Genomic DNA, 15075 nt, shown 5'->3' with positions numbered 1-15075 from the left:
GCTCACTCACGAGGCTCTGCTTTTTCTCTCCCAGATCTTCAGTCAGTTTGCAGGGCAAGTATTTCTGAATGGATCATAAGTGAGGCAGGTCCGGTTGTCATGTCTCCTATGACAGCAGAGAAAAGTGGAGGAGACTGATAAATATTTCAGTGCTGCTGACGCTGGCAGTCGTCCCGAGACAGGATCGGGAGGCCATGAAGAGAGGGGGGGGTGGGCAGGTTACCCCGACAGGAAGTGGGGAATTAAGTGGGGGTCGCGGTAAATAAAGATTCACCCATGTTTACCATGAAACAGGATGTGTTGAATTTTACTCTTCAATTATTAATTTCTGCACTTTATACAATGTATTCACAGCTGTAGATTCCCAGGTAAGGTCTGGGCTTCAGCCTCTAACTTCCATATAAATCCCACTCAGTCTTTTTTTAGTGCCAGTGCTGCTGTGGGCCTCAGGTACATTAAGATGTTATCTTCTGAAGATGAAACAATAGTGAAACCGATGAAAATGCATTTGCACCGGAAGTTCAGTGCAACCTCCTGGGTATTTGAGCTTAATTGTTGAGTGTTTATCAGCAGTGAATACCGCTCCTGTACTGCAGAGGAAGATAATTGTTCACTATTAGAGGCACAATAGGCTTTCCAATATGGTTTAATTAGCTGGATCAAATGAGTAAAGATGCGTTCATGTAACAGTATGCATGATAAATGAGCAGGTCGAGCTCTTTGGTGCCTGGCTCTCTAATACAATTGTATCCGCTAATACAGACGATGAGTCATAGCAACAGTGAGGGGGGGGGGGGGGCAAAGCTGTCTGAGAGAAGCGGGTACAGGATGGAGAAAAGAGGAGACACGACTAGAGTTGGTGGGATTCGCTTGTGAGGAGGGGTGGGTGTGAGGGGATGAATGAACATTTTTTGTATCAGAACTGCAGTCCGGAGGGCCTTATTAAATGGAGTTGTGGTTTACCATATGCATTGTCTGACACTGTTTACGGCAGGAGTTTGAAAAGGAATATGACGCGCAAGAAAAATTCCTAATTACGTCAAACCCGAGATGAAGTCCAGGCGTGGTGAAGCTGTGACATGTTTCTCTTCAGACTCCAGGCCCCTTCAGTCAACTAATTTCCTGCTCCGGTCTCTCATACGCAACGTTTGATGACGACTATTAATCACACTGCTCACTCTCCATCTACTGGTGGGATTGGATTTTTAACGACAGTGATGCAAAACCATGTCCATTGAGTTCTCCTCTTTAGTTTTTGCATAAAAACCCATTTTGCCAATTTCATGCCTTACTTTCTCTAAAATTGACTTTGTTCGAAATAATTGGTTTACGTGAAATTGACTTGCAGTTCTATTCTATTCTTACCGCTGTGGCACTCTAGATGTAGAGGATTGGCTTTCTGCTCCTGAACTCATTGATGTATCTCTGGAGTTTCACAAGGCAAAGAATAAAAACAACTTTGAGCGGGTAATATCGGCAATACTTGAGATTCTTAATAACACAACACAGAAATAAGCCCCTGTTGTACAAAGAAGTTTACAAATATAAGAATAATCAAATGTTTCTGCGCTAAGAGCACCCCTTCCAACCTGCTAACATTCCTCCAGAATTGGATCATTTCCCTAAAAATGGCATCCAGTTTATATGAGTGTGTTTTGGTGTTAAAAGACTGTTTACATGCTCCATTTGCTAGTGTTTACATGTGGCCGGTGTGTGAGTGGACTATTGCCATCAATCAATGTTCAAAGGAGAGCGCTCTCTAATCGTGTAAACAAGCCTAATTTAGGATTTCTGCTCTGTCAGCCGCTACAAAGTCTCAAACTGACACAATTAGCTTGTGCTTTCAAAAGGTAAGAAAGGGGCGTTTGTCTCGTCGCAATAAATCAGCTACTCCTGCTGCAGCGATTCTTGTGACCTATACTTTGACGTTTAGTAAGGCATGCACCAATATCTTAAGGGCACAAAGAGCTGCAGGAATGTGCCGCAGAAAGACGCCTGGAATCAAGAAGAACACATTTGTTTTGCAGCATTGTTTTTTCTTCTTCTTCTCTTGGATGTTGCGGTGTTGCCACGTCTCCCAGCTCATCTGTAGAGCAAATGCTAATGGTTCACAGCCTGATCTGAGTTGTGAGCGAACACATTTGGACCCACTTACGAGCGTGAAACATATAAATTCCTGTCTTATTTCTCAGGGCACTCAATAGAGGCAAAACTGACACTTCATACAAATGAATAAATTGGACAATAGGGGGTTTGTTTTGGCTCTAACATTCTTTTTGTTTGGATTTCAGGGCCCCAGCTGTCATTAAAGGCACTGAAAATCAACTTGGATGCATAAATAAAGATGATGAAAGGGCAGAATCTTTGCAGTGTGAGCTTGTGTAAAACTGATGATGACATGTGGTTAACATGTGATTAACATCCAGATTGAATGTTATTCTTACGTGAAAACGTTTTCATGTGTTTTTCAAAATGTCCTTTTTGTGCGAATCTGTAAAGTCACATTTTAGCATGTTGGTGTTAAAGTCACTTCTCTAATCTATGGCGACTGTGGCTGCAAAGGTAGTGTTGTACTCCTCAAATCAGAACATTGTGGGTTCGATGCCAGCCCTTGCAGTCAACATGTCGATGTATCCTCAGTCGATGTATCCTCGGTCAAGAGTGTCTCAATATTGGCTTACTTGAGCAACTGGCACATTGCTCTGTCCGATGTGAATAGGTGAATGATGGCTTGTAAAATGTAAAGCACTTTGAGGGGTTGTAAATACTGGATAAAGCAATGTTTAAATACAGTCCATTTAACATTTACCATTAAAGGGTAAGTTTACCCAAATCAAGGAAATTCATTAACATGTTGATCTGATTGTGAGCAGATTACATTGGAAACAGCATGGTAACAGAGATTAAAGATGATGAGAGGAAGGTTTCGCAATGTTTGGGGGGAAAGATGTGTTGCTGTTTGCCACAAATGGGGATGGCAGCATGACATTCAGAGGAAGATTGGTCTCAAAACCTCAGAACACAAAACTAAGAACTGATTTTGGTGCAAAGATAGTGACATAATTCCACTTATTTACGAAGTAAAGAAACATATTTCTAAGATGACCAAATGATGACTAAATTAATTTGTTTTTGTTTTGTTAGGTAACTTTCTATAATTTGTTTGCTGGAAAAAATCCCTTCAGCTGGTGTCTTGTCTATTCTTCTATTTGGTATAAATTATGCATTTTTCAATTATAATAAGTCATTAATAAAGAGGTTGTCCCACATTTAATCAGGTCTGTTGTTAAAGCATTATTACTATTGATTTAACTATGTGTTACTACTTGTGAACCCTGTGTATACCATACAGGTGTGTACTGTGTGTTTTTCTTTGATTTGATCAGAAAGTGCAGTAGATGACAGCCTTATGTTTACCTCAAACAAACCTCTCAATAAATATCTGTACTCACTGTCCAAACATTGGGAGCAGACAGTCTGTTTGGCGCCGCATTTCTTCGCCACTCCCTCTCCAGGTGGGCACTCCTCGCAGCATTTTCCGTCGGTGGTGTACTGGCCGGAGTCACAGGGGAGCGGCACCGCCCGCTGAGTCTTCGACGCCAACACCAACGCCACCTGGCACAGCAGGACAGCGGGACAGTACATCAGAGCAGCACTTTCACACACATACACACAAAGGGCCACGGTGCCTAATCATACACAGCAAAACTAATTGATGAAAATGACTGCCAGCTGTCCAACCTGTTCCTTAAATCCAGCTGCTATCAGGATTCATCATAAATCATGTTGTCTCCTCCTGTATTAGACACACTTTGAACAAGTCTAAACTGCCCTAATAGCTCCCCTGAAGGCAAATCAGCTCTAATAGTAAACGTATGACACGCTCCATCCCAGGCAATTACCATAATGTCATGTGTGCACAACATTATACACATGCCCGTCCAAATCACTCTCTAAAGGTAAGCATCGGTTTCACATGCATACTTATACTACTATACTTGTGAGGACCTTTTTTATGGGGATAATACTTTGCACCTTACTGTTAACATGAACATCACCGCGCCCCACCATTTCTTGATTGTACTTGAGTTTCGGGTTCTTTCTTTGGTCTTTCTTTAACTTTTAGTTCTATTATAAAGTTTACAATTAATTTCATGTCCAATCTGTTTTCTTTAAACCAGATGATGTATGCGTTTATAAACATCTTAAATGCACTCAAAGAGAAGACCTGATTTGCTGTCAACACCACGCGTCTGGAAAAGCTTCACACCATATCCCTCACTGGCAAATATGTGTTGTTCGGTTGCCTTTACATTTGTTGAAAAACTGTGTGGCTTCCCTCTGGTGATTCCCAATCCCTAATGCTGTGCACCTGTGTCCTCCCTACATAGTAGGCTGTACCCTGAAATTGGCTGAGTCCCCGCCTATGCTCAGGTCAATTCAGTAGTATCACAGCACCTTCATATACAAATATTAAAATACATCAAATTGGCTGCAACACATTAATAAGCTGTCTCAGTCAAATATCACTAAAGGTCATTATTATTTGCCAGATTTTAAGTCGAACTGTGACCCTTAATGTTAATCTTTTAGCAGCTCCATGACAGTCACAGTACATCAAGTAATTATATGTAATGTTTTACTTTGTGGGGACATTTTGTAAAAAATGTTTTACCTAAATGGTAGATGAGTCCTGACATATAATATGAACATATTTCAGTTCCCAGTTGATATATAGAAGTACACATAGTTTTATAACTCTATTAAAATGTGCATATCAATTCAAAAGCTGCACATTTTTGGACTGGAGCGTGTGTTTTTTTTATTCAGGGGAACGTCTTTTGACTTATCATAGCAAAACTATTTGTACACATTGTTTTGCTTCTGTTCATTTCTTCCACCAATGAGGTTGTTTGTGGTTTGGTGTCTTTGCAATTTTTCTCGCAAGCCAATTTGACTATTTTCAGTAATTGGTTTTAAAGAGGCAGGCACTAAAACCGAGTGTTTTAGACGAAGGCTGAATCCCGGTATATTCAGAAAGACAGTTTTGCTGTTTCTCAATGTGGCTATAGGAATTTCCCAATACACATACATTTGCTGTAGGGCTGTCTCTCTTCTTGACAGATAAATCCATGCGGTCTCATCTACTGTACTCCAGTTATCTCCTCTCTTGTTGCATTCCCTTTCTCTCTGATATAAAAGCCATGCAGCTCTACTGGCAGAAGAACTGAGGCTTGTCACTGGTGTGTATGCAACAATGTCAAATAAAAGGAATTCATATCCAGACATTTTAGAACAAAGAGAAAGCTTTATACTGAAACACTTTCATGTCCTGTGGCACTTATTATGTAACAAGCAAATGCTCATTTCCACTTAATTCGCATTTGCTCAGACATCAATTCAATCTTTCTCGCTCCCTCCCTCCCTCCCTCTCTCTCTCTCTCTCTCTTGTCCCTCCCCTTCATCCTCTCTGCTGTCCCTGCTTTCATTCAAAAGCAGATGTACAGCTCTTCTGCTCAACATTTTTTTCTTTCTGTCATCCATTTTAGGTTTTCCTTCTAACTTTCCAACCTGTCTAACCAGCATTCCTCCAAAAACCTCAGCATTTATTTGAGTATATCATCAGGAATAAAGTCAATTTTTTTTTCTTTCTGCAAAAACAAAGTCTGCATATGTCCAAAACCTCAAGAGAGTTCCTGCATATCTGCAGGGGGGGATTCATGTCCCTGAATGCAGCACATACTCCCTTTCCTGTGACATCTCCCTGGAATATCACTCAGCTCAAACATAGATTAATGTCAAAATCAGCAGGAACATGCATCCACCCTCGCAACAACATCGTACGCTGACCCAGCTGCAATACAGTTGGTTTGTACTCTCTCCAATTGTATGGTCAATTTGAGAGTTTATTTCTAAATTTAATTCGAGCAAAGTGCAGCCGACCGTCGCCACCCTTAGAACCAGCTGTCATAACAGTGTCCCCTCACATCCAGGGCTGTTCACATGATGACGGAGCTACACAGCCCGATTAGACCAGCTGCTGTGGACATACCAGAGAGCTGGGAGGATGTGCCTCATCACCAACATAATCAACTTTTATCCATTCTCAGAAATGCCTCATGTTTTGCATCAAAATCAGCCAAACAATGAACAGCTCATGTCAGATAAGAACTCAATTAATCAATTTATTTCCTGTAAGCTGCAGCATTTTTATCTTTTTTCATTTTAATATCGCGGAATTAGAAGTGAATTGATGCTTTTAAACTCTGGGCCAAGGCGTCTGTCAGCCGACTATTCCTGGAGGTCTGGATGCTGTCCGATGTGAAGCAGAAATCTCAATTTTCCAGAAACTAATCCAAGCTTGGCCATCTAACTTTTTCTCCCTGGATGGAAATAAAGAGGGAGTTGTGTGTGCATGTAGCTGTCTGTGTGGTGTGGAGCAATATAACCTGGGCATACTGCAATATTACATGCAAATTAGTTGTTGTTTAGCTGCATGCAGCACCTGCACGTTTAGCGCGGGGCAACAACGGCACATTGGTCCTTTAATTATTTTCCTTTTTTATGGAAACACAACAGCACAACACTGATACAGTACATACATATTTAAATGGTGTTCATATAATCATTGAAATAGTCAAAAGAAATTCATAAAAGGGATTATAAGTGAAATGAAGAGTTCTGAAGACAATACAAACTATTCAAGTCCCGGCAAGATTATTCAATTAATAATACATCAATATTATAAATGTCTGTACAATTAAATGTAAGCACCGTTTAGAAGTATCAGTTACAGGAAATGTTCAAAAAATGATATCCCAAAGTAAATATGTTCACTAAAACTCGCGCACGGTTGACGGTGCAGAGTACTCACCAGAGCGCACAGAATCACCAGCGATAAGGTAGGAGTCATCCTGCGTCGTCAAATGCTGGAGTCACACAGGAGAAGATCTTTGCAGAGAAGGCAGCGCTATGAGGAGGAGGAGGAGGAGGAGGAGGAGGAGGATAGCCGCGCAGCAGGAGAGCTCATTTTATTTCCAACAGCAGAGGGTTTTTATCAATGAGTCCGCATGTATTACGCGCCTGTACGGGACCTCGGGAACTGGAGTCGGATGAAGCTGTCGGTGCACCTCTCAGCTCCAGCACCACCAAAGAAGAAGAAGAAGAGGAGGAGGTGGAAGAGGAGACTGTCCTGTCCGAAGTGCTGCTCAGCTGCAAGTGCACTGCGGAGGAGGCGAGAGGAAAGAAGAGTCCACCCTCCAGTGTATTACCCCTGATACTCCTGCAGTAAGACTATACAACCTGCTCCTCTCTCTCTCTCTCTCTCTCTCTCTCTCTCTCTCTCTCCCCCCCCCCCCCCCCCCCCCCCCCCCAATGCTTTACTCTCACATGAGGTCTGTGACTCAATGCCAAAGTGCCATAAACAATAATTACGTTTATTGGAAAATATCAGCATTAATGTTCTGCACACTTATTTTGTATATACTGTGGAGCCAAAAGTAGATACTTTTGTGTACTTCTGGTTTGTAATTGCTGGGTTTCTACTAGTATTACCTATATCTCCTAAAGCTGCAGCATGTACATTAATATTGTGTGGCAATAGGCTATAGGGAAGGCGTTTTCCTAATTTGATGTGAAAGAACTTGGACTCGTTTGCAATTATTACACTGTCCACATACTTTAGGCCATACAATGTGTATTCCTTTATCAACTGATCTACTGTAATTGTCAATTGTCGACACTGTGCCTAAGGCTGCATACTGTGCCATTGTTGTGCTGGGTGGCATCTTGACGTGTGGTTTTAATATTTTTTACTTCCCCAAATATGTAAATAAGGCAGGTAAAATATTAGAAACACATTTCCATATAATTCACCCCAAAATCAGACCACCACAGTGACCAGCCCCAGAACCTTTCCTGAGAACTGGTTCACCACAAAAACAACCCGAGAAACCTCAAGGACTGCAGGGATAACAGGTGTTTCTATTTTCTCTATTGATCTAACTTTTTTATCCCCCATATCTGATGAATAGGTCGTTAAAAATATCACTTTTCAAATTAACTTTATGACTCAATGATGGTGAAAAACAGATGCTGGTGTGTAGCTAATTACTGAGGAACATCAAAGTAAACATATTTCCATCAGCCATTCGACAAGGAATATTATCATCATGAACCACAAGAGGGCGACTGAGCTGAGCTCAGATCAGCTGCAGATTAACTATGAAGGATGAGGTTGTTCTTCCCCAAAGATAAGTCACTTCTCTGAGGGATATGCACCGTGAAAAGGCTTTATTTTCAAGGATATCTGGTTTCACATGGTACTGTGTGATACTGCTACACAATCTAACACTATGTATTAACAGTGGCCTACATTACAACATGGCAATTTATAATTAATTATCCCTGTCAGTGGATGTTCTGTAAATGTGTCTGTGGGGCTTCAGTGTGAGTTTATAGAAATATTATTGTACATTATCCAACAAAGAAATACATTTATTTTTTACATTGTATTGTGATGCTTGAAAATCACTCTTCTATTGCTGAACATGTTATTGTTTGAATCCATTAAGCACTGCCTGCGGCATCACAGATATTTTTTTATCAAGATGATACTAAATTTGGTGACTCCACTCCAAAACCACTAATGCACTTTTAGGCATTATAATTGTGCTCGATGCTCATTGAGGTACTTAGCCTTTACACTTAAGGAAAAACATTGTTGATGGATATTGATCCAAGATGATGTGACAATGAAGCAGCTGTACCACCATAATAAATCACACCTTTGCCTGTGTCCAACCTTTCCCATTCTCCATCTTGTACAATCCTCCTGACCTCGCTACTTCCATCTTCTCCACACGAGCACCAGCTCAGGGGACGGAGAGGCCGATGCCCGTGAAGCCGCAGGGTGATTTAGTTTCACTGATGTAGATCCAAATGCTCTCCAGTATTGATCTAGGGACACATCCATTTTCCCACTTCCTACATCCTCTTTTGAGATCACCCCTGTAGCACCTTTGTCTCTCCACCATTATGATGATTCTGACAGCACTCTTCACCATCAATACACTCTTTGATATTGTATTCACATGTCAAGTCCTGTGGATCCACTACGTGTTGTCCATGGTCACCACAGCATGAGCACTGCATCACCGAGACTGTGCACGTAGCCAGTGATGGGCTCCAACTAATTTGTCTAATTATTGGTTATAATTAATGTCCACACTCTACAGCCATGTTGTTGATTTAGTTTCAGCCCAACAGCAGTGTTACAGAGATGTTCTACAACTCTAGGCTGAAATGTATCCACCCAATAGCCGGAAATATAAAAATGTCCTCTGAATGTGAGCTCTATAAGTAGCGTTATGGATGTATGGATATGCGCTGACAGGGGCCTTTGGTAGGATACATGTATTTGTCTCTGTACATATCACATTTCCGGCCATATGATTGGTCAGCGAAAGGAAAAGGTCATATAAGCCTGCAAGGTCACTAATAAAATAAAATCTTGATGAAGATGCTTGCTGCCGGCGGAAGTCGTCACGGTAGACAACTCAAGGGCAGCGACACATTAAATTCACCGGAGCGTGTTTTTTTTTTATTCAGGGGAACTTCTTTTGACTTATCATAGCAAAACTATTTTTACACATTGTTTTGCTTCGGTTCATTTCTTCCACCAATGAGGTTGTTTGTGGTTTGGTGTCTTTGCAATTTTTCTTGCAAGCCAATTTGACTATTTTCAGTAATTGGTTTTAAAGAGGCAGACAGTAAAACCGAGTGTTTTAGACGAAGGCTGAATACCGGTATATTCAGAAAGACAGTTTTGCTGTTTCTCAATGTGGGTACAGTTAAAACACTGCTGCAGTGGGGTGAGTTTCAACTGAATAGCGTTGTCACACTGGAACACACTGCTGTGCCTTCTACAGAAATGATGACTGCTGCTGGCTAGCAACCTCCATGCTAACGTTACCAAATCATTACAGACTGCTCAGTTGACCCAAGAAAACATAGCTTATACTCAAAATCAGTATCGTGTTACATTTATTGAATAGTGAGAAACCATCTTGTATAACTTTTAATTGGATGGTGCTTTCACACTGACCATCCAGGTTTTCATATTGCACCTCATTTAGCCATACATGTTTTAAACATTCGTGGAAAGGCAGTTGAGACACAGCATGTGAGAAAACTTATCTTCAAAATTAAAGCAATTTAACGTATTCTACTAGAAACCAATATATACAAGTATGAAACTGAAAAGGAGCATTATATTAGCACTTTATGATCGAGAAACGTTCTATCAAATGGGAAAGAAACAGCTGTTTTGAGTTAATGTTTGATGTTTTGTTGAGCCATCCATCCACATGAGGACATTGTTACCTATGACACCATTTCCTGATGTCCTTCTTTGCTTACATTACTACTCCTACAGCCACTAGAGGGCTATGTCACATACTGTAAACGTGTCATTGTGAGCCATTTACTAAATCAAAGACACATTTTTATCTTTGTGTGATTTTAAATAAACACTGGAGGAATGGGAGGCCTTGACATGCTATAACTATTTTCCCATGTCAGAGTACAATTCAGAATGTGTTCCTTTGAATTAAGCTGCAAACAGTTTCAAATTAAAGTTGAAGGTTGTAAATAGGAAAAACAACAAACCTGTGTCACTTTCTAAATACTGCACTATGCTTGTAATCAAATCCCCAAAAAGAGAAAACCCACCATTTTGGTTGTCAAATGTGACAATTAATATCCAAATGATGATCGATGTTCATAAAACATGGCTTGAGATCTGAAAGAAGCCGGTTAAGTATGGAGAAATGTGTGCTTCTTGATGTATATGAAATGCAGATGTTGTACTGTTTAGACACAGAAAAGTCAAGTCATAACAAGAGGGTTCAGTGCGACCCTGGTGTGATGTTACAACAGTGCAGTGATCTCTTATCTTCGTGCTGGTCTGGGGACAGATTGGGGCTGATATAAGAGTTGGATAGCCACTGTACTTGGTTATAGCCCAGCATGCATTGAGAGTACTGAGTATTAAGTGCAGAGGGTGAACACCACATGTTTTAAACATTCGCCAAGTAGGGGATAGGACATCACCTGTGACTGGTTACACTTCTAAAAACAAGAATTATAGCTCCCATTCAAAACAGTGGAGGAGATGCATTCACCCTTCACAAATCGCTTTGCAAATGTAAACCACAAAAAGTCCGCTGGATCCGAGCCAGAGCTGCAGGGGAACCCACACTTTTCTCATGACAGGATGTCTTTACGCTGTCATATTCATGGTTATGGTTTTTCCCCCTTGGTCAACTTTAACTCCCAAAAATTGCATACGTCCAAAATGGTAAGCTTAAATATCAGAGGTTCAAAGAGAAATATACAAATGGATTTTCAAGCAGATAATCCCGTCATCAGTTAACTGGCCTTGTTAGCATTATTACAGGGAGACAAATAGCTTTATTACTGAAATATGCCTACACATCACATATATTTATGTAAACAGATCATGTAAATGCCAACCACATCATAAAAAAATCCTGATTTATTCTATTTTATCCCAGACTGGCTGCTGAAATAAATGTGTTTGAATATTTGGTCGATTGTATCACTTTCCTGTGGCTTCCCCTATAACAACATTTCATGGTGTATATAGTTTTAAGCCTACCATTACAATTTCAGGCTACGTTCTGTTCTAAGCCACATTACTGAGCCAATTGCTTTTACCAGCTCTTCTCGCTCTTATACAGTGCTAAGTGAATTAGTGAGGCATAAATTAACTCCGCTGCTAATTACAGTAGGTGAGTGATTAATGACTTCCTCCGAACGGGATAAACCCAATTTCTCTTTGTTATGTCTCTGTTATGTTCACAGGGAGAATGTGTTCCTGAGAAACAAACCGTCCCCCTGGGTATGTTGCAATAACTCTTGTTTACTGTGCATTCTCACAAGCCAGATTGTTCTCTCAGAGTTCAAGAGAAATGTATAGGAAACACTGCTCTGCAGAAAATCAAAGCAAAAAGCGAACATTTGAGACTTTTCATCATGCAGCTTCCCTCTCATCTGTTGTTCTTGGATGTTCAAAGCTTTGTGTTCAGCCATATACCTTCAATGTACATTCCAGAGTGAAGGGGCAGGAGCGCTGACCTGCAGCCAGCAGCTCATGTGGGACGCCAGGTTGGAGGCAGACATCAGGAAGTAAAACAAAGATTTATCTGCATATGCATTTCAATAATGCGGACACCAAGAAACAAAAAAGGAATACATCAGGGAGCACATTCTTATCAACAGGAAACAACCAGTAGCTTCTGATTTAATCTGATTTAAATACTATACTGTAGTAGAATATAAACAGACTGAACTATTTAGTTACAAGTATATATGTGTATAGTTCTGGGTAAGCATCAACATGTGTAAATAAATGTGCTGTATGATGTATTTTGTAGCCATGCTAGCCTCCACATTTGAAAGATTGGAACAAGGACTACACTTAAAAAAAAAAGAATTCTGCAAAATGTAAGTATTTAATGACTTCTATCTGCAGTCGCTAGACGAGGTACTGTTCACTCATACCAATCTACGGACACTGATTTAACCAATAATAGTTGGCAATTATTTTAGTCTATCAACTAAGCGATTAGTTGGCAAATGATTGCGGCTATATAACTTGATCAGAATTGTCATGTTCGCATGCTGACATTATACATAATTAGCATTGAATTGCTTCAGTAAAGCGTCACTGAATTGCGATGGATGTATTGCCTCTGTCACACAAAGCAGTAACATGCATAGCACCGCTCATGTCTCATGATATTATGCGCTCATTATGGACAACAGGGTGGATTCTTCAGCTTGATACAGTTAAATTAATGTTTTAGGGCTGGGCAAGCTTAACATATTTTCTTGATTTACAATATATTCCTATTAACGTATGTCGCGTTAAATGGAACATTTATTTTTCCAAACAATAATTTATACTGTAGTAAAACATGTTTACTCCAACACAACTGCACACCAGATCTCCTGGGGTTGTTCCTTATTAGGCATGAGATAAAAGACTGTTTTGCACCAAGCAACACATTTCGATTTCAACTTCCTACATGTGAAATGTGTCCAAAAACACTTATCTCATGCTGAAATAAAAAATAAAGTCCAAACATCTGATGCAAGCTGATATTACGCATGTTATAACAATCAAACTACAATCAGTGTTAAGATAATGTCACAAGATGTGCAAATGCTGTGAGTGGAAGCAAATGAGTGACCAGAATTGTCAAGTGTCTGGCCACAATAAGAACTATGATAATTAATTTCTGGTTTGCATTTATTCAAATTCGTCCCTCCTGGGTAGTTACTTGAACCTTTGTGCACCCAATTGTATACTTAATTAAACTATGTGAAAGTGTTAATAAGTATTTAATATGTTTTTGGGTTTTATAATCCCTCCCTGGCCTTTTTGTTTTCTAACTCTATTTGATGATTCTTTCATTTGTATTTTATTATGTTTTTGTTTAGATTTCCTGAAAATCATGTGGCAACTTTATAAAGAAAAGTGCTATATAATTTTATAGTTATTATAACTTTTATCAGATCGCATTTGAATTACAGATCCTGCATACACACGTCATCCTGATACACATGTGCAGGACAACCATTTCTTATTGGAAAGCCAGTAATTCCTGACAGAGTGGGGGGGTTCTCGGAAGACTCCAGAGGCTTGTGTACCCCCCCCCCCCCTCTGTGACCCACACAGTCAGAGGATGCAGCCGAGGTGCAGTGAAGCATCGAGCCTGATACTGCTGACCCTTCACTCACACACATTAAACACCACAATCCTTTCAAAGCAGATAAAACCAGACCGAGGATGGTATCACGGAGCAGGTGCACCGCCACATTCCTGTCTCCACATGGCTGGTGGTCGGAGCGTGCTTCACCCTCAGATCCCCTGTTGTCACGCTGTGGTGGAGGCAGCAGCAGGTTGTAAAACATATGACCCCTCAGAAGAGATGACCCGATGTAGGATACCTGGGAACCAGAAGCTTAAAGGTGCAGAAGGAAAAAAACAAAGACAGGTCAGTATTTACACTGATTGATGCTCTGGAAACTTGTATACAGATCCTTTTACTGACACCCTGCTGCAGAAAATGTCCATCTTCACAACTCATTTCATCTCCTGTTTAGATTTTAAATTATTTGCCTTGGTACAAGTGGAAAGTCGCTCTCGGGAGGGTGAGCTGAGTCAGATGTTTCCACTCCATCATTTACATTTTGTAACAAAAGTTGTCGTTGTTTTATGAAAATCAGACTTAATGGACTTAACTTTATCTGAATTTCAAAGCACTTTTATCTTTTTATCACATACCCCTACATGTGCGAGTAATGTTGGTCTTCTGAGGTAAATAATAAGATACATTTTGATGAGATGAGAGCCGTTTTGGATGAGCAAAAACAATGATGTGAATTAACGTCACAGACATTATTATGAACATATGAAAACTACTTTCTATCAAAAAAATAGTCCCTATCTTGAACATGAGTTCTGTGGATTAGTACTAAGGATATGTATTGTGGTAAAGAAAAGCTCCTGTTGAGTTTTTCAAATTTATTTTTCACTGCTCTGAGCTCCACAAACAAAATCCAATTTAGTTTTTGTCACACTGTATCAGGGAATCAGCAGAAAGATATATATCTCTCAAACCCTGGGAAGATAAAGTAGAAACTCTGTATGAATAGATATATATATCTGTAAGACAAGATATGTATTGTTTTGCAATATACTGTAGGTCAGGGGTGTCAAACTCAATTTAATCGCGGGCCACATCAGCATTATGGCTGCACTCAAAGGGCCGGTTGTAGCTTACATATAAATATATATATATAAAATAATGTATTATATTACATTTTTGCCTCTGCATTGGATTATTATCTGATAGGGTAATAACTTCATAATTAACTACGTCTGAAAGCAGAAGTCTGAAGTCTCTTCAGTGAGAATGTCACAAAATGATTTAAAAAGAAAAGCTGGAAAAAAAAGTCAAAATCAAAAAACAGAAGTGAAATTAA

At 40.0% G+C, this 15075-nt stretch overlaps 1 protein-coding gene across 1 annotated transcript in view; it reads right to left on the bottom strand.

The window, feature by feature from the left end:
• ngfra (nerve growth factor receptor a (TNFR superfamily, member 16)) overlaps positions 1-7256 on the bottom strand; it is a 28188-nt gene extending 20932 nt beyond the window's left edge. The window contains exons 1-2 of the mRNA XM_034089727.2: positions 6875-7256; positions 3453-3615 (exon numbers count right to left, since the gene is read on the bottom strand). Of these exons, the coding sequence (XP_033945618.1) occupies positions 3453-3615; positions 6875-6913 (202 nt within the window). The 5' untranslated portion in view covers positions 6914-7256. The remainder of the gene's footprint in view (positions 1-3452; positions 3616-6874) is intronic.
• Between the last annotated feature and the right edge of the window lie 7819 nt (positions 7257-15075).

Source organism: Pseudochaenichthys georgianus, chromosome 8 (assembly GCF_902827115.2).
Source record: "Pseudochaenichthys georgianus chromosome 8, fPseGeo1.2, whole genome shotgun sequence".
Lineage (NCBI taxonomy): Eukaryota > Metazoa > Chordata > Actinopteri > Perciformes > Channichthyidae > Pseudochaenichthys > Pseudochaenichthys georgianus.
This window is presented reverse-complemented; position numbering and strand designations above follow the sequence as displayed.